The sequence below is a fragment of the Ylistrum balloti genome, unplaced genomic scaffold (genome assembly GCF_031769215.1).
Source record: "Ylistrum balloti isolate Yb309-2 unplaced genomic scaffold, AGI_CSIRO_Ybal_v1 Utg369700, whole genome shotgun sequence".
Classification (NCBI taxonomy): domain Eukaryota; kingdom Metazoa; phylum Mollusca; class Bivalvia; order Pectinida; family Pectinidae; genus Ylistrum; species Ylistrum balloti.
This window is the reverse complement of record NW_026781931.1, coordinates 761,525-783,735: the sequence shown is the minus strand read 5'-3', so window position 1 is coordinate 783,735 and position 22,211 is coordinate 761,525. Positions and strand designations below refer to the sequence as shown.

At 35.7% G+C, this 22,211-nt stretch overlaps 1 protein-coding gene across 1 annotated transcript in view; it reads right to left on the bottom strand.

The window, feature by feature from the left end:
- Positions 1 to 22,211, bottom strand: part of LOC132565165 (cholesterol 24-hydroxylase-like) — a 37,476-nt gene that overhangs the window by 10,928 nt on the left and 4,337 nt on the right. Inside the window, exons 2-7 of the mRNA XM_060229785.1 lie at positions 21,015 to 21,092; positions 19,577 to 19,658; positions 15,889 to 15,959; positions 14,882 to 14,974; positions 2,928 to 3,066; positions 1,429 to 1,542 (exon numbers count right to left, since the gene is read on the bottom strand). Coding sequence (XP_060085768.1) covers positions 1,429 to 1,542; positions 2,928 to 3,066; positions 14,882 to 14,974; positions 15,889 to 15,959; positions 19,577 to 19,658; positions 21,015 to 21,092 — 577 coding nt within the window. The remainder of the gene's footprint in view (positions 1 to 1,428; positions 1,543 to 2,927; positions 3,067 to 14,881; positions 14,975 to 15,888; positions 15,960 to 19,576; positions 19,659 to 21,014; positions 21,093 to 22,211) is intronic.

Sequence of the window (22,211 nt, the reverse complement as noted above, 5' to 3'; positions counted from 1 at the left end):
CATATTATTAAGTAAGCTTGATTTTGTAAAAGTAAGAGACTTAACAGTAGATAGTGCTATTGGAATGAAGCCCATGGACAGGACACCCCGCCAGGTTACATGTTTTACTTCCAAATGCTGAAGTTGAGAGTAGTGACAACCATTTTGGGAAGACTCTGGTATGTATCGCCTACGAGAAAGACCCAAAAGACTTCTTCAAACTGGCGAATGATCAACTAAAGACCAGTAGCAGGGAATACCGTTACAGGAAGAAAGAGCCTTAGGAAAAAGAACAAAGATCACATGTTAACTCGCCTCTAATTTTCATGCTATTGAAGCAGCAGGCAAAAATTCTTACGACCTTTCTGCAAGGCTAACAAATCGCACTATCATAAGAAGCCATATGATGTAGCATTGATAGAAGTTGAAAAGTGTGTACCTGACAACAGTTGAATAGGGATAAGAGACTACATGGCATATCATTAAACGACGGACAATCAGAAGGGAATACATGACGTATCATTCAAATAGGAGCATTAAAGACTAAAGACTACATGACTCACCAGCATTGCAGAGCAGAAATTACGTTACTCACTACCCATATTGGGTAGATACTGAAAGACTCATTAATATAATAGTGATTACAGGGCTCATCAATATAACAGTGATTACAGGGCTCATCAATATAATAGTGATTACAGGGCTCATCAATATAACAGTGATTACAGGGCTCATCAATATAACAGTGATTACAGGTGATTACATCAAATATTACAGTGATTACACTATAGTGATTACAGGGTTCATCAATATAATAGTGATTACAGGGCTCATCAACATTAAAGTGATTACAGGGCTCATCAATATAACAGTGATTACAGGGCTCATCAACATTATAGTGATTACAGGGCTCATCAATATAACAGTGATTACAGGGCTCATCAATATAATAGTGATTACAGGGCTCATCAATATAATAGTGATTACAGGGCTCATCAACATTATAGTGATTACAGGGCTCATCAATATAATAGTGATTACAGGGCTCATCAATATAAAAGTGATTACAGGGCTCATCAACATTAAAGTGATTCCAGAGCTCATCAACATTACAGTGATTACAGGGCTCATCAACATCAAAGTGATTACAGGGCTCATCAACATCAAAGTGATTACAGGGCTCATTAACTTTATAATAATTTCAGGGTTCTTCAACATTAAAGTTTAGTGTCTAGAAGACTAAGACATTAGAGTGTCTACATGACAGTACATGTCATGACATGATATAAAATCACAGTGTAGTGTCGACAGGGCTCATCAACATAAAAGTGTAGTGTCTACAGGAATCACTTATATGATATATTAGACGACAGGAATCACTGATATGATAAATTACAGATTGTAGAACCCATCAACGAGACATGGTAAACATAACCTTGCATTACTAACCATCATGAGAGGATTTCTTCCATTTTTTATGATGCCTTCAAATACATCACGGAAAGCCCTGCTAAATGGATTTGTGTCACTGTTGATGGTTTCAAAGTCTTCGCTGCAAGCGACCTATTTACGTATGAAAAGTTCTCAGTCAGCCATCATGTAATACTTTTATCATTTGGTAGTTGCCTGTTTGTTTCGACATCCTCAATGAAAACAAATTATTTGATAGTTTTTTCATATTAAGTAAGCAAAATTATACTGTACAACACCAGTAAAAATAAAAGATAAACACAACAATGAGAAAGAGAAGATTGTACTAGAAAATATGATATTTCAAACTTAGAAAGTTAACTAAACTGCAGCATACAGCTGTTTTGTCGTGGAACTCGTCAGTAATGTTCAGGTCTAAATTATGAGACCTAGAAACACATCTAAATTGTTTTTGAAAATTGTCAAAATTTAAATAATGACCACAATTAAAATCCTTTCGTAATTTTGTATATTTAGATGTGAGCCACTATTTACTAAATAGGTTTGGAAATACATCCTAAAAGCAACGCTGACAGCAGCAGTACGTTTATCACAAACAGAAATAAGACCTGTACCTGTATAACATTGTAGTAGTGTCATTTGCAGGCAATTTGACATAAAATCCATACCAACAACCGGCCCTAACATACTCTTAACCTGAGTGTTACATTGACATTAGATATTTAGCTTTATAGACACTGATTAACCTGTGACATATATATGTATATATATATATATAATTTGACTTTAACCTTCAACGTTATAACCAATATCTACCACCAGAATATTTATAATTTGACATGAGCTGACCTGTGACCTGATGGACATGACCTGTGGTCGGTCGACTTCTTATCTAATTTCAATCCATAATGATCTATTACATCATGTAATAAATATCTGCTAGAGTGTCATGAAACAATATCTGGCACAAAAAATAGTTTGACCTTGACCTGTGATCAGGTGACTTCTCATTTGATTTCAGTCAAATATACTTAATCATGCATTAAGTAAATATATTTGCCAATAAAATTCATTCCCATTTCTATTAATTGTGTTGGTGACTTTGAAGTTTGACCTCTGTGTTATCATCAAATAGATCTGAAGGTAATCTGCTGAAAACGGGTTTCTAAGTATAGCAACATTGACCTTGTAATTTGACCTCAGGATAAGAAAATCACTCCTAAGCAAGCACCTCCTTCGAAGAAATATTGGGTAACGTTTCAGGTAAGTGACATTACAGAACTTGAAACATTTTGTCGAAGCAAAAAGAAACCGAACAGACAGAGCGGGTAGACAAATGGAGAAACAGAGATGTAACTTGATTGCTATTGGGCATGGCATCTTCCTAATAACGAGTGATCAGTTTAACAAATAAATAGATACACCATCACCTATTCGTAGCATCCGGTCTTACATCTACAGGAAGGCAATAGATACATTGCCTTTCCAATTAAATAGGAGGAGAATAGATACATTGCCTTTCCAATTAAGTCCAATGCGATATGGTTGAACTCGTTGAACATGTTAATTTGCGTGTGACCGTCAGATTGGTGACTGAGCTTCCTCACTAAAGCATCAGCGGATCCGTTGAATTCACTCATCAATTTCCTCATCTGGCTGGGAAAATGAAATACAAAAAATATGACATGATTATAGTGCTTTTTTAATAAACGTTTTGCTTGAATACTCACTAGAGAAATATACCGCATTGGAGGAAGGGGAAGGACTACCTATTTAAAGGCGAAAATATTTCATTAAATGTGCCTGTGAGTATAGCGTTTTTTGTGGTATTAAAATAATTACATTTAAACAACTCGGCAAGAATGAATGTCAAAGTTATTGAGCCGCGTAAAATTGATACCTGAAGGCAATCAAGAGATACGATTTCGTTACGTCGCTTACACAATCTACGGATATTTCCTGTCAGACAAGCAAGAAATATTGATTTTTGTCATTGTTGATAGAACACCTTTAATATCCCCTAAGCATTACAGGTATTACATTTGATACCAAACGTGACGTCAAGGACACGATGTCTTGACTTATTGTCTCCCTGGCTTTACCGTCTAAATTTCCCCGGATCACTGGTGACAAGAAACAAGTATCCTTACACCTACAAGATTTAATGAAATCGGAGTATTGTCATTAACGATTCAATTTTCATTTGACGACGCTTACTTGAACAAATATGAAATCAATAAAATACATGTGTACCTGAAAATGAAGGACCGATTTATAATATTTGTATAACTGTAGCTATGCCTGTACATTCTTTGTATTACAATTGTAGCTATGTCTGTACAGCCTTTGTATGTACAATTGAAGCTATGTCTGTACAGTCTTTGTATGTACAATTGTAGCTATGTCTGTACAGTCTTTGTATGTACAATTGTAGCTATGTCTGTACAGTCTTTGTATGTACAATTGTAGCTATGTCTGTACAGTCTTTGTATGTACAATTGTAGCTATGTTTCTACAATCTTTGTACGATTAAAGCATTGTAAAGGATGTGTGTGGAGAATCAGACCCCGGTACGTGAGGACATATTTTGTACTCTGATGTAGATACTACCTATACTGGTACTATATAAAGGTTCAATGGCTTTGTGTGTACTGAGTATGGATATCATCCATACAACTTGATATCATCATTGTCAGTTTGCTCTAGAAACTCTAGACACATGTGTTTATCAATCAGGAGTTATGGATCGATATTCAGCCATTTTTTATTTCACTACAAGCCGTCAGAACGATGGGCTGTACACGTTACTATTTATTAAACAGTGAACTGGTTTGAAATACAAATATATATGATATTGTACTACAATGAACGAAGGAAGGCAAATGGTTAAGCAGTATGGAATTTCTTGGGTAGACGATTGCGTGCCGTAGATCGTGACTCCAAGGCCAGGATAGGGCAAAATGTTTTCCTTCGTTAATTGTGTTGCAATGTCCAACATATCAATGAATTAACACAATGTATCATATAGGTTTGGATTGCCTGTCGTAATTACTCCCGAGTTTGATATATAAACTATAGGTCTAAAATGATGAGTCAATCGTAGTGTCAGAAGTGACATATATACAATCCTGCAATTACATACGTTACATAATATACATCTGCGACAGTGACTTTACAGTGACCATATCAACGATCATGCTGTGACGATGACGACATTGTACCAGGCGTCCATGGTGACCTAAGCGACAAGTTGTCATTGGTACATCACTACAAGTTATATTCCGTTTGTATAGCCTTACGGTGTTTATATTGTATATCACAGTGTCGCAGACGCCCTGGGTTATTCTATATTGCATATCACAGTGTCACAGACGATCTAGGCTATTCTATATTGTATATCACAGTGTCACAGACGATCTAGGCTATTCTATATTGTATATCACAGTGTCACAGACGATCTAGGTTATTCTATATTGTATATCACAGTGTCACAGACGATCTAGACTATTCTATATTGCATATTACAGTGTGTCACAGACGATCTAGACTATTCTATATTGTATATCACAGTGTGTCACAGACGATCTAGACTATTCTATATTGTATATCACAGTATCACAGACGATCTAGACTATTCTATATTGTATATCACCGTGTCACAGACGATCTAGACTATTCTATATTGTATATCACAGTGTCACAGACGATCTAGACTATTCTATATTGTATATCACAGTGTATCACAGACGATCTAGACTATTCTATATTGTATATCACAGTGTCACAGACGATCTAGACTATTCTATATTGTATATCACAGTGTATCACAGACGATCTAGACTATTCTATATTGTATATCAGTGTCACAGACGATCTAGGCTATTCTATATTGTATATCACAGCGTGTCACAGACGATCTAGACTATTCTATATTGTATATCACAGTGTCACAGACGATCTAGACTATTCTATATTGTATATCACAGTGTCACAGACGACCTAGACTATTCTATATTGTATATCACAGTGTGTCACAGACGATCTAGACTATTCTATATTGTATATCACAGTATCACAGACGATCTAGACTATTCTATATTGTATATCACCGTGTCACAGACGATCTAGACTATTCTATATTGTATATCACAGTGTCACAGACGATCTAGGCTATTCTATATTGTATATCACAGTGTATCACAGACGATCTAGACTATTCTATATTGTATATCACAGTGTCACAGACGATCTAGACTATTCTATATTGTATATCACAGTGTATCACAGACGATCTAGACTATTCTATATTGTATATCAGTGCCACAGACGATCTAGGCTATTCTATATTGTATATCACAGTGTGTCACAGACGATCTAGACTATTCTATATTGTATATCACAGTGTCACAGACGATCTAGGCTATTCTATATTGTATATAACAGTGTCACAGACGATCTAGACTATTCTATATTGTATATCACAGTGTGTCACAGACGATCTAGACTATTCTATATTGTATATCACAGTGTCACAGACGATCTAGACTATTCTATATTGTATATCACAGTGTCACAGACGATCTAGACTATTCTATATTGTATATCACAGTGTGTCACAGACGATCTAGACTATTCTATATTGTATATCACAGTATCACAGACGATCTAGGCTATTCTATATTGTATATCACAGTGTGTCACAGACGATCTAGAATATTCTATATTGTATATCACAGTATCACAGACGATCTAGGCTATTCTATATTGTATATCACAGTATCACAGACGATCTAGACTATTCTATATTGTATATAACAGTATCACAGACGATCTAGACTATTCTATATTGTATATAACAGTGTCACAGACGATCTAGACTATTCTATATTGTATATCACAGTGTCACAGACGATCTAGGCTATTCTATATTGTATATCACAGTGTCACAGACGCCCTGGGTTATTCTATATTGTATATCACAGTATCACAGACGATCTAGACTATTCTATATTGTATATAACAGTATCACAGACGATCTAGGCTATTCTATATTGTATATAACAGTATCACAGACGATCTAGGCTATTCTATATTGTATATCACAGTGTCACAGACGATCTAGACTATTCTATATTGTATATCACAGTATCACAGACGATCTAGGTTATTCTATATTGTATATAACAGTGTCACAGACGACCTAGACTATTCTATATTGTATATAACAGTGTCACTGACGATCTAGACTATTCTATATTGTATATCACAGTGTGTCACAGACGATCTAGACTATTCTATATTGTATATCACAGTGTGTCACAGACGATCTAGACTATTCTATATTGTATATAACAGTATCACAGACGATCTAGACTATTCTATATTGTATATAACAGTGTCACAGACGATCTAGACTATTCTATATTGTATATCACAGTGTGTCACAGACGACCTAGACTATTCTATATTGTATATCACAGTGTCACAGACGACCTAGACTATTTTATATTGTATATCACAGTATCACAGACGATCTAGGCTATTCTATATTGTATATCACAGTGTCACAGACGACCTAGACTATTCTATATTGTATATCACAGTGTCACAGACGATCTAGACTATTCTATATTGTATATCACAGTGTCACAGACGACCTAGACTATTCTATATTGTATATCACAGTATCACAGACGACCTAGACTATTCTATATTGTACATCACAGTGTCACAGACGACCTAGACTATTCTATATTGTATATCACAGTGTCACAGACGATCTAGGCTATTCTATATTGTATATCACAGTGTGTCACAGACGATCTAGACTATTCTGTATTGTATATCACAGTATCACAGACGATCTAGACTATTCTATATTGTATATCACAGTGTGTCACAGACGATCTAGGCTATTCTATATTGTATATCACAGTGTGTCACAGACGATCTAGGCTATTCTATATTGTATATCACAGTGTGTCACAGACGATCTAGACTATTCTGTATTGTATATCACAGTATCACAGACGATCTAGACTATTCTATATTGTATATCACAGTGTGTCACAGACGATCTAGACTATTCTATATTGTATATCACAGTGTCACAGACGATCTAGGCTATTCTATATTGTATATAACAGTGTCACAGACGATCTAGGCTATTCTATATTGTATATAACAGTGTCACAGACGCCCTGGGTTATTCTATATTGTATATCACAGTGTCACAGACGATCTAGACTATTCTATATTGTATATAACAGTATCACAGACGATCTAGACTATTCTATATTGTATATCACAGTATCACAGACGATCTAGACTATTCTATATTGTATATCACAGTGTGTCACAGACGACCTGGGTTATTCTATATTGTATATCACAGTGTCACAGACGATCTAGACTATTCTATATTGTATATAACAGTATCACAGACGATCTAGACTATTCTATATTGTATATCACAGTATCACAGACGATCTAGACTATTCTATATTGTATATCACAGTATCACAGACGATCTAGACTATTCTATATTGTATATCACAGTGTGTCACAGACGATCTAGACTATTCTATATTGTATATCACAGTGTCACAGACGATCTAGACTATTCTATATTGTATATCACAGTGTGTCACAGACGATCTAGACTATTCTATATTGTATATCACAGTATCACAGACGATCTAGACTATTCTATATTGTATATCACAGTGTGTCACAGACGATCTAGACTATTCTATATTGTATATCACAGTGTGTCACAGACGATCTAGACTATTCTATATTGTATATCACAGTGTGTCACAGACGATCTAGACTATTCTATATTGTATATCACATTGTGTCACAGACGATCTAGACTATTCTATATTGTATATCACAGTGTCACAGACGATCTAGACTATTCTATATTGTATATCACAGTGTGTCACAGACGATCTAGACTATTCTATATTGTATATCACAGTGTGTCACAGACGATCTAGACTATTCTATATTGTATATCACAGTGTCACAGACGATCTAGACTATTCTATATTGTATATCACAGTGTGTCACAGACGATCTAGACTATTCTGTATTGTATATCACAGTGTGTCACAGACGATCTAGACTATTCTATATTGTATATCACAGTGTGTCACAGACGATCTAGACTATTCTATATTGTATATCACAGTGTGTCACAGACGATCTAGACTATTCTATATTGTATATCACAGTGTGTCACAGACGATCTAGACTATTCTATATTGTATATCACAGTGTGTCACAGACGATCTAGACTATTCTATATTGTATATCACAGTGTCACAGACGATCTAGACTATTCTATATTGTATATCACAGTGTGTCACAGACGATCTAGACTATTCTATATTGTATATCACAGTGTGTCACAGACGATCTAGACTATTCTATATTGTATATTACAGTGTCACAGACGACCTAGACTATTCTATATTGTATATCACAGTGTGTCACAGACGATCTAGACTATTCTATATTGTATATCACAGTGTGTCACAGACGACCTAGACTATTCTATATTGTATATCACAGTGTCACAGACGATCTAGGCTATTCTATATTGTATATCACAGTGTGTCACAGACGACCTAGACTATTCTATATTGTATATCACAGTGTCACAGACGATCTAGGCTATTCTATATTGTATATCACAGTGTCGCAGACGCCCTGGGTTATTCTATATTGTATATCACAGTGTCACAGACGACCTAGACTATTCTATATTGTATATCACAGTATCACAGACGACCTAGACTATTCTATATTGTATATCACAGTGTCACAGACGATCTAGACTATTCTATATTGTATATCACAGTATCACAGACGATCTAGACTATTCTATATTGTATATCACAGTGTGTCACAGACGACCTAGACTATTCTATATTGTATATCACAGTGTCACAGACGATCTAGGCTATTCTATATTGTATATCACAGTGTGTCACAGACGACCTAGACTATTCTATATTGTATATCACAGTGTCACAGACGATCTAGACTATTCTATATTGTATATCACAGTGTGTCACAGACGATCTAGACTATTCTGTATTGTATATCACAGTGTGTCACAGACGATCTAGACTATTCTATATTGTATATCACAGTGTGTCACAGACGATATAGACTATTCTATATTGTATATCACAGTGTGTCACAGACGATCTAGACTATTCTATATTGTATATCACAGTGTGTCACAGACGATCTAGACTATTCTATATTGTATATCACAGTGTCACAGACGATCTAGACTATTCTATATTGTATATCACAGTGTCACAGACGATCTAGACTATTCTATATTGTATATCACAGTGTGTCACAGACGATCTAGACTATTCTATATTGTATATCACAGTGTGTCACAGACGATCTAGACTATTCTATATTGTATATTACAGTGTCACAGACGACCTAGACTATTCTATATTGTATATCACAGTGTGTCACAGACGATCTAGACTATTCTATATTGTATATCACAGTGTGTCACAGACGACCTAGACTATTCTATATTGTATATCACAGTGTCACAGACGATCTAGGCTATTCTATATTGTATATCACAGTGTGTCACAGACGACCTAGACTATTCTATATTGTATATCACAGTGTCACAGACGATCTAGGCTATTCTATATTGTATATCACAGTGTCGCAGACGCCCTGGGTTATTCTATATTGTATATCACAGTGTCACAGACGACCTAGACTATTCTATATTGTATATTACAGTATCACAGACGACCTAGACTATTCTATATTGTATATCACAGTGTCACAGACGATCTAGACTATTCTATATTGTATATCACAGTATCACAGACGATCTAGACTATTCTATATTGTATATTACAGTGTCACAGACGACCTAGACTATTCTATATTGTATATCACAGTGTGTCACAGACGATCTAGACTATTCTATATTGTATATTACAGTGTCACAGACGACCTAGACTATTCTATATTGTATATCACAGTGTGTCACAGACGATCTAGACTATTCTATATTGTATATCACAGTGTCACAGACGACCTAGACTATTCTATATTGTATATCACAGTGTCACAGACGACCTAGACTATTCTATATTGTATATCACAGTGTGTCACAGACGATCTAGACTATTCTATATTGTATATCACAGTGTCACAGACGACCTAGACTATTCTATATTGTATATCACAGTGTCACAGACGCCCTGGGTTATTCTATATTGTATATCACAGTATCACAGACGATCTAGACTATTCTATATTGTATATAACAGTATCACAGACGATCTAGGCTATTCTATATTGTATATAACAGTATCACAGACGATCTAGACTATTCTATATTGTATATCACAGTGTGTCACAGACGATCTAGACTATTCTATATTGTATATCACAGTGTGTCACAGACGATCTAGACTATTCTATATTGTATATTACAGTGTCACAGACGATCTAGGCTATTCTATATTGTATATAACAGTATCACAGACGATCTAGACTATTCTATATTGTATATCACAGTATCACAGACGATCTAGACTATTCTATATTGTATATCACAGTGTGTCACAGACGATCTAGACTATTCTATATTGTATATCACAGTGTCACAGACGATCTAGACTATTCTATATTGTATATCACAGTGTGTCACAGACGATCTAGACTATTCTATATTGTATATTACAGTGTCACAGACGATCTAGGCTATTCTATATTGTATATAACAGTATCACAGACGATCTAGACTATTCTATATTGTATATCACAGTATCACAGACGATCTAGACTATTCTATATTGTATATCACAGTGTGTCACAGACGATCTAGACTATTCTATATTGTATATCACAGTGTCACAGACGATCTAGACTATTCTATATTGTATATTACAGTGTCACAGACGATCTAGGCTATTCTATATTGTATATCACAGTGTCACAGACGATCTAGGCTATTCTATATTGTATATCACAGTATCACAGACGATCTAGGCTATTCTATATTGTATATCACAGTGTCACAGACGACCTAAACTATTCTATATTGTATATCACAGTGTCACAGACGATCTAGGCTATTCTATATTGTATATCACAGTATCACAGACGATCTAGACTATTCTATATTGTATATCACAGTATCACAGACGATCTAGACTATTCTATATTGTATATCACAGTGTCACAGACGATCTAGACTATTCTATATTGTATATCACAGTATCACAGACGATCTAGGCTATTCTATATTGTATATCACAGTATCACAGACGATCTAGACTATTCTATATTGTATATCACAGTATCACAGACGACCTAGACTATTCTATATTGTATATCACAGTGTCACAGACGATCTAGACTATTCTATATTGTATATCACAGTGTGTCACAGACGATCTAGACTATTCTATATTGTATATCACAGTATCACAGACGATCTAGGCTATTCTATATTGTATATCACAGTATCACAGACGATCTAGACTATTCTATATTGTATATCACAGTGTCACAGACGATCTAGACTATTCTATATTGTATATCACAGTGTGTCACAGACGATCTAGACTATTCTATATTGTATATCACAGTGTGTCACAGACGATCTAGACTATTCTATATTGTATATTACAGTGTCACAGACGACCTAGACTATTCTATATTGTATATCACAGTGTGTCACAGACGATCTAGACTATTCTATATTGTATATCACAGTGTGTCACAGACGACCTAGACTATTCTATATTGTATATCACAGTGTCACAGACGATCTAGGCTATTCTATATTGTATATCACAGTGTGTCACAGACGATCTAGGCTATTCTATATTGTATATCACAGTGTCGCAGACGCCCTGGGTTATTCTATATTGTATATCACAGTGTCACAGACGACCTAGACTATTCTATATTGTATATCACAGTATCACAGACGACCTAGACTATTCTATATTGTATATCACAGTGTCACAGACGATCTAGACTATTCTATATTGTATATCACAGACGATCTAGACTATTCTATATTGTATATTATAGTGTCACAGACGACCTAGACTATTCTATATTGTATATCACAGTGTGTCACAGACGATCTAGACTATTCTATATTGTATATTACAGTGTCACAGACGACCTAGACTATTCTATATTGTATATCACAGTGTGTCACAGACGATCTAGACTATTCTATGTTGTATATCACAGTGTCACAGACGACCTAGACTATTCTATATTGTATATCACAGTGTCACAGACGACCTAGACTATTCTATATTGTATATCACAGTGTGTCACAGACGATCTAGACTATTCTATATTGTATATCACAGTGTCACAGACGACCTAGACTATTCTATATTGTATATCACAGTGTCACAGACGCCCTGGGTTATTCTATATTGTATATCATAGTATCACAGACGATCTAGACTATTCTATATTGTATATAACAGTATCACAGACGATCTAGGCTATTCTATATTGTATATAACAGTATCACAGACGATCTAGACTATTCTATATTGTATATCACAGTGTGTCACAGACGATCTAGACTATTCTATATTGTATATCACAGTGTGTCACAGACGATCTAGACTATCCTATATTGTATATTACAGTGTCACAGACGATCTAGGCTATTCTATATTGTATATAACAGTATCACAGACGATCTAGACTATTCTATATTGTATATCACAGTATCACAGACGATCTAGACTATTCTATATTGTATATCACAGTGTGTCACAGACGATCTAGACTATTCTATATTGTATATCACAGTGTCACAGACGATCTAGACTATTCTATATTGTATATCACAGTGTGTCACAGACGATCTAGACTATTCTATATTGTATATTACAGTGTCACAGACGATCTAGGCTATTCTATATTGTATATAACAGTATCACAGACGATCTAGACTATTCTATATTGTATATCACAGTATCACAGACGATCTAGACTATTCTATATTGTATATCACAGTGTGTCACAGACGATCTAGACTATTCTATATTGTATATCACAGTGTCACAGACGATCTAGACTATTCTATATTGTATATTACAGTGTCACAGACGCCCTGGGCTATTCTATATTGCATATCACAGTGTCACAGACGCCCTGGGCTATTCTATATTGCATATCACAGTGTCACAGACGCCCTGGGCTATTCTATATTGCATATCACAGTGTCACAGACGCCCTGGGCTATTCTATATTGGTGTCACAGACGATATATCTATATTGTATATCACAGTGTCACAGACGCCCTGGGTTATTCTATATTGTATATAACAGTGTCACAGACGATCTAGGCTATTCTATATTGTATATCACAGTGTCACAGACGCCCTGGGTTATTCTATATTGTATATAACAGTGTCACAGACGACCTAGGTTATTCTATATTGTATATCACAGTGTCACAGACGATCTAGGTATTCTATATTGTATATAACAGTGTCACAGTGTCACATATCAGTGTCACAGACTATATTGTATATCAGATCTAGGTTATTCTATATTGTATATCACAGTATCACAGACGATCTAGGTTATTCTATATTGTATATCACAGTGTCACAGACGATCTGTATTCTACTATTCTATATTGTATATCACAGTGTCACAGACGATCTAGGTTATTCTATATTGTATATCACAGTATCACAGACATCTGTCATATCACAGACGATATTGTATATATACTACAGGTTATTCTATATTGTATATCACAGTGTCACAGTTGCTTGAAGCAAGTCTGTTTTATTCTCTACTCCAAATATTCTGTTTTGATATCCATCGTAAAATGTTATCCGTATGTTTTTTGGTATATCATTTTAACTACCCTTGCGTCTTCCCATTCTCCACTGCACATTGCGTCATCAAAATTGGGACTAATCTATGTTATGGTTCTCTACATACCTTGTTTTGTATTATAATATGATCAGGTTGCTTGTCTTTGCGGGTAAAAGATATCCAGCATCCGAAAACATACACACACAATAGATGTACTAATCTCATTTACCTTTCTATTGTCCTGCCTGTCAGACATTCTCCTAGACCTATCGGTCCTGTCCTCCCTCCAAGATCTATCCCGCCCTCCCTCTCAGACCTATCTATCCCGCCTTCCCTCTCAGACCTATCTATCGCACCCATCCTCTCAGACCTATCTATCCTGTTCTCCCTCTCAGACCTTCTCTCAGACCTATCTATCGCACCCATCCTCTCAGATCTTTACTCAGACTTATCTATCCCGTCCTCCCTCCCAGCCCTTCTCTCAGACCTATCTATCCCCTCCTTCCTTCCAGACCTTCCTCTCCTGTCCATCCTATGGCCACCTCCTCTCAGACCTTCTCTCAAAACCTATCTATCTCGTCCTACATACCTCCTCTGAAACCAATGTTGCAGTTTTGGCCTAAGCATGTTGTCCTTGCTGCGGCTGTGGTCACTCTCTGTCAGTAGCCCATCCCCTAAAAACCTGTCAAGACACAATTCAAGTTTCAATTCATTTTATTAAATCGTAATTTGAGAGTTAAGTATATATAACATGCAAAATAAATACATTTTTGTTTAGATCAATCTCGAGATTATATAGATATTAAATTAAAAGAAAATAAATTATATTTTATGAATAGACAGAAATGATAGATCTAGGCAGCCAGAGGCTATTCTCTAAATTGTTATGTCATCTGAATTTAGTGTCGATAGTTCACGAGCGGTATACCTTTCTCTAGGTATTTAGGTATAAGTATTGTGTTCTATCAGCATCGTGTTCTTTACTGTTACATAGATTTATATCATCTTGTCCATTGCCCTTCATCTGTCATACAGCTGTGTGAATTTTTCCTCCATACCTTCCTTAGGGTGTCTACCTTTCACTAACTCAGGGTTACAAGAGTGCATACTTGAATATTCATTGAGGTGTTAATACTATTATAACTGTCACACATTCTTAATTGAATCCCACCTATCTTCGGCAACCCTAGTGTTTAATTGTATTAAAAGTGTTCAGAATTTTTAAAGCGCCGATATAAACGAACCATTCTTTCTTTCGTTTCTGCGTTATGAATGTTCTGGTAGGTAAGTATATTAATTAGGTCAGATTAGAGTGTTGGAATTACTTACCAGTGGATGTATCTATCATATAAACAATAAATATTTACACTCTTTCATGAATATTAAAAACTTGATATCTAATGTCGATTTTTAATCATATAAATGTATACTTTAATTAATTTATTTGTTAATTAATGACAGTTTTGATGATAATTATTGCTTTTGTTAATACCGTAATAATAATCGATGTGGCATTGTATACAACTTTATAAACACTGGGTAGAGAGAACCTCTTCTGCTGATACATGTATATATATATATACCAGACATGTTTACCTTTCTCCGAAGATATGTCCCATCGTTCCATAGACTTGTTTGGGTTTTTTGTGGTTAGAGACTACCATTTCCTGTTGGAGGATAAATTGACATTTTCAATCAAAATTTTGTCTTCAATCATTTTGTATATTTTTTTTCAAACAATATAACATAAGCTAAGAAGGTGAATACGCCAGTTTGACCTACCTGTACCTCAGTTAAATTAGCTTCATAGCTGCTGGGCCGGGCTTTAAAACTCCTTATTAACATAGAACGCCAGCTTGACCTAAAGTACCTCAGTTAACTTAGATTCATAGCTTTAGGTTCGGTCTTTATAACTTCTAGTTAACATAGAACGCCAGCTTGACCTAAAGTACCTCAGTTAACTTAGATTCATAGCTTTAGGTTCGGTCTTTATAACTTCTAGTTAACATAGAACGCCAGCTTGACCTAAAGTACCTCAGTTAACTTAGATTCATAGCTTTAGGTTCGGTCTTTATAACTTCTAGTTAACATAGAACGCCAGCTTGACCTAAAGTACCTCAGTTAACTTAGATTCATAGCTTTAGGTTCGGTCTTTATAACTTCTAGTTAACATAGAACGCCAGCTTGACCTAAAGTACCTCAGTTAACTTAGCTTCACAGCTGCAGGGTCGGCCTTTCAAACTTCTAGTTAACATAAAACGCCTGCTTGACCTTATGTACCTCAGTTAACTTAGCTTCACAGCTGCAGGGTCGGCCTTTCAAACTTCTAGTTAACATAAAACGCCTGCTTGACCTTATGTACCTCAGTTAACTTAGCTTCACAGCTGCAGGGTCGGCCTTTCAAACTTCTAGTTAACATAAAACGCCTGCTTGACCTTATGTACCTCAGTTAACTTAGCTTCACAACTGAAGGGTCGGTCTTTATAACTTCAAGTTGAGATAAACTAAGATAGTGCGGAGCCTAGTCAATCATAGCAATAGTTCAGTGGAAGTGTTAGTGTTTATATGACAAACACGGAAATTGAACTCTTCAGATGATTGGTCAGGCTACCAGAGAAACTAAAGACTAAACGGGCTCCTTATGACACGAGAATGATAAAATTTGATAAGGATTACAGACTTGATGATGTTATATTATCAATAAAATGTATTTTCTCCAAGACTCAAATTTCAAATAAAAATGATGCACTGTCATAAGGCCAAAAGAGAAATTAAACACCCAGCAAACAGAAGGAAAATGTGAAAACATGTTAATATACAACAACATATCCATTGCTTGCTCTCTATTATATGCAAACTGTTATCCAAACACTCTGCTTCTTTCACTTTCATTAGACTGTAAGCTACCATCCTCACTAGCTTCCTCTGTCGTTTGTCAATAAGAACGAACGTTTTCACCTGCATATGATTATTAGTCGGTGACTTCTGACATAGTTTGTCCCTTGCTCGTATTTTTTTCCATACCTAGATCACGACCAATGTACCTTACCATCCCTTCTAGTTCCTGTACTTGCATAATTCTTAGTCCTAGTCATTGTTCTAAATATTCCTTTTATGTCACTCCATCAGTGTTTGTCCAAGAGGAACTTGATTTCTGTCTATATTACTGCCCCATAAATCTACCACATATTTTTATTATTATCAATTAGCAATCATCATTCCGATCACATATTCTTTACAAAATATTGCTGAGAAACTGAATCTACTGAGTAAAAAAACACAACATCTAGTTAACCTAGAACTCCAGCTTGACTCAGTGTACCTTACTTACATAGCTGTAGGGTAGGAGGTCGTGAACATTTCTAGTTAACCTAGAACTCCAGCTTGACTCAGTGTACCTTACTTACATAGCTGTAGGGTAGGAGGACGTGAACATTTTTAGTTAACTTAGAACTCCAGCTTGACTCAGTGTACCTTACTTACATAGCTGTAGGGTAGGTCGTGAACATTTCTAGTTAACCTAGAACTCCAGCTTGATTCATTGTACTTTACTTACATAGCTGTATGGTAGGAGGGCGTGAACATTTCTAGTTAACCTAGAACTCCAGCTTGACTCAGTGTACCTTACTTACATAGCTGTAGGGTAGGAGGACGTGAACATTTTTAGTTAACCTAGAACTCCAGCTTGACTCAGTGTACCTTACTTACATAGCTGTAGGGTAGGTCGTGAACATTTTTAGTTAACCTAGAACTCCAGCTTGATTCATTGTACTTTACTTACATAGCTGTATGGTAGGAGGGCGTGAACATTTTTAGTTAACCTAGAACCCCAGTTTGACTCAGTGTACCTTACTAACATAGCTGTAGGGTAGGAGGACGTGAACATTTTTAGTTAACCTAGAACTCCAGCTTGATTCATTGTACTTTACTTACATAGCTGTATGGTAGGAGGGCGTGAACATTTTTAGTTAACTTAGAACTCCAGCTTGACTCAGTGTACCTTACTAACATAGCTGTAGGGTAGGAGGGCGTGAACATTTTTAGTTAACCTAGAACTCCAGCTTGGCTCAGTGTACCTTACTTACATAGCTGTAGGGTAGGTCGTGAACATTTTTAGTTAACCTAGAACTCCAGCTTGACTCAGTGTACCTTACTTACATAGCTGTAGGGTAGGTCGTGAACATTTCTAGTTAACCTTGACCTCTAGCTTGACTCAGTGTACCTTACTTACATAGCTGTAGGGTAGGTCGTGAACATTTCTAGTTAACCTAGAACTCCAGCTTGACTCAGTGTACCTTACTTACATAGCTGTAGGGTAGGAGGTCGTGAACATTTCTAGTTAACCTAGAACTCCAGCTTGACTCAGTGTACCTTACTAACATAGCTGTAGGGTAGGTCGTGAACACTAACTAGGACGCCACATTTATCAAGTGTATCTAAACTGGCTTACCCTGGGGCCGTATGGTCGATCTTGAAGATTTCCTGTTTCGAAGCTGTATGAAAAGCGTGGTGATTTTAATTTCCTTATTGTGAATTTCCATTTCTGAATAGCAGAACCCTGTATTCCCAAACGGTTGTATTCACATACCACAGTTGAATCAGTATTCAAAGGCTTGTCCCGATATAATGACGTTCGTGCAAGATATTAGCAACTCACGGACAAACTCACGACTCAGACTGATGAAGACTAAGTGTGAGTATTATGGGCGTCATAATGACCTCATTTGGAAATCTATTTGCATGTGCGATACGACGTTAGACGCGCCTAATGCGATTAGTTTGCCTGATGGTTCCGTTGTTATTTACCTTGTTCTCATGTGGGATCGTGGCATTACTTACATGACCAAGATTTGCATGTCGGGTATCTTTGCTGAAGCAATCATCTTCCTTGTGTTCATATTTGCTTCAGTTTAATCGAATTTGAATTTGAATTAAGATTGTGGTGTCATATCGTTATTGATTTTAGTATTATTTTGTTTGAAATAAATTACTGTGTTGATTAAGTGTATTACAGCTGACATACCTTAGGGTCGGTCTTGTTAACCTAACAACTTATTGTTAATCTAGAATGGCGCCCTAATCTAGTGTACTTCAGCTGACTTACCTCAACAGCTGAAGGGTCGACCTTGTTGACCTAACAACTTATTGTTAACCTAGAACGACCCCCTGATCTAGTGTACTTCAGCTGACTTACCTTAATAGCTGTAAGGTCGGTCTTGTTAACCTAACAACTTATTGTTAACCTAGAACGACCCATTGATTTAGTGTACCTCAGCTGACTTACCTTAATAGCTGTAGGGTCGGTCGTAAAAACAATAGCCTGATTCATAATGATTAGCCGGAAAGTTCGTCCGTACTTTTGAGCACTGAAGAAAACAAAGATATGTAATGAGATAGCCAATCAACTCCCGACATTTCCCGTTCATTGATTAACAATATTCTGCACCATTACCTTACGTGTACAAAGACGCGCATAGTCTTCCATTGTATCAACACAAACAATATTCTTATCTATTTACATGTAGTAGATTTAAATAAAACATACTTTTAACCTGTTATCATTAGAGTGGACTGAACTACCAGCATATAAGAGTCTAATTTGACTGAAATCAAACGAATCTGAAAACATTACCTCAACTTTGGAAATCTTAATATTTTCATCAAATCACTGAACATAGAACCATTTTTCTTAATTACTTTGGAACTAGCTATTGAGGTCAGCATTGTGTGTACCCTCCTCCATGAATGACTGATTTGTTCGAGGAAAGTCGTGGTCAATACAGACTACAATGAGTGTGAAGAAACTGATAACAACATGTTGATTTCATTAGACTGGAGATGACTTTCTTAACGAGGAGTAGATGTTTTCATTAAACAGGGACAATCGTGTTCGTTATATATTCGTATTTATAACATATATGTATTGACGTGTCTAGATTGTGACAACACATAATCAGTATTTGTAGAAACTGTACAACCTAGTCTGATACAAACGACAAACTGAAAGATATATTGCACAATTATACAGAAAGTCATAATTGTGGTGATTGATAGTCAAAAAGTTTTTCAAAAATGCAATATGTTATAAATGTATTGTATCAGTACAGAACTTTAGATAGCACGATTCAGTAAACTGTTACAGCATCCTGCATCTGTAATGTGTGTGTGTATTATTTATAACTGTAATGATATGTCTTCATACATCTTCGTTGTTGCTGTAACGGAAATGAATAACAAAGGTACACCTGGTACGTAATAATTCAGGTATTTAGCAGGAAAATAGACAGACGGATATTTGCTCCTGAAGATTTCTGCTGCAGTAAAAGTTAGGTTTATGCTAACATTATTTATCTTTCTTTCTTTGTTTGCTTTTGGTTCTCGTACTAAAAGTACCATGTGTTCCTTTAGTTGACGCATTGTTTGGGAAAGCAGGTCAAAATTTGAAGATAAAATCTTTTGGTTTCTTGAAAATCCTCTTTTTCTTCAACCTGGTGTATTAGCATACTCATAAATAGTTCATAAATAAGCGATACATCGCGATAGACAATTGAAACCAAGGGAGGGAACTATGACGATTCTGAACGTCCGAAATCAAATGTTCTGGACAACTGAAGATTTCCTATAAAGTTAACAAAAAAGATTTAAAAAGTAACCAAACGTAACTCTAGCCTTCACATGAACGATAACATGTCTTTGTATACCGAAGCTACTGACATACTTACTTCTGTAGAACGTAAGAAAAGAAATGTCCTCCTTCCTTGATATGCTTGATGAGTGAAGGGGCATTTCCGCCTATGAAGCTGCAACAGATATGTTCCATAGTGGAAAAAAAATCACTGCACGCCACGATCATGTATACCACACAACCTATTGCCAATTGTGTTCTCTAGATTCGCTTCATATTATTCACAAGTAAACGTTCTAATTTCAGACATATCGGTTTATGATATTATGAGTTATCTATTGAAACCGTAGATTTATAGACTGTTGGAACATCTACAACAAAGTTTACACAGCCCATGGTATTTGTAATATGAAACGGAGACTAGTCAAGACTTTTTGTTAACATAGAGCCATTGTGGTCATCTCAGACTACAATAAAACTTGCATTTACATCCACATTTATTTGCACATTGAATATTAGTCAAATAAATGTACGAACACTTTAGATTTGAAACTATTTTCTATAACATGTGTGGACGATAAGAGGTTTACAGTATTACTAAATTGTATCATCCTCTGAGATCAAATTGGGAAATATCAACCCCACAGTTAAAAATGACCAACACTAGACACTTTGCCGTGTATTTGAATTCTAGAATATTTTTTCCGTGAGAGTTGAGGGTTAACTAAACTCGACCTTAGAGTTACCATCACATGTGGTAACTCAGTCATACCACACTGGTAATTGATCATTTTCCTTCCTTATTTTCCTAATATAAACTATTATCTCCGTCCTTATATAAAGAAATATGTGTCAAAATTGATAACGTTACCCAATTGCACTAGGGTTACGGGACGTATTGACTATGCAGTGAGTAGTGCGCCTGTGAGTTGTCTTTACCATAGGAAACATTGTTTCCTAACTAAGACAGGGTTGCACCTGTGATGTCAATATAAAATACAATGACAACTGATGTATTCTTATCAACAACAAAGTGTAGAGAATATAAATAAAAACAAATAGGAGGCAACAGGATGGACATTGGTCTCCGTGACAATTTCCACTTTCAATTGGTAAATGAAATAACATGTTTAAATCTGCACTTTGGCTAATTTCGGAGAGAATTCTAATAAGTACATATCAGAGGACACCTTCCTAGTTCTATATATATCATAATGTTTGGGGTGGACGTTTTAACATTAAGGATACATATCAGGGAACCCCTTCCAAGTTCTATATATATCATAATGTTTGG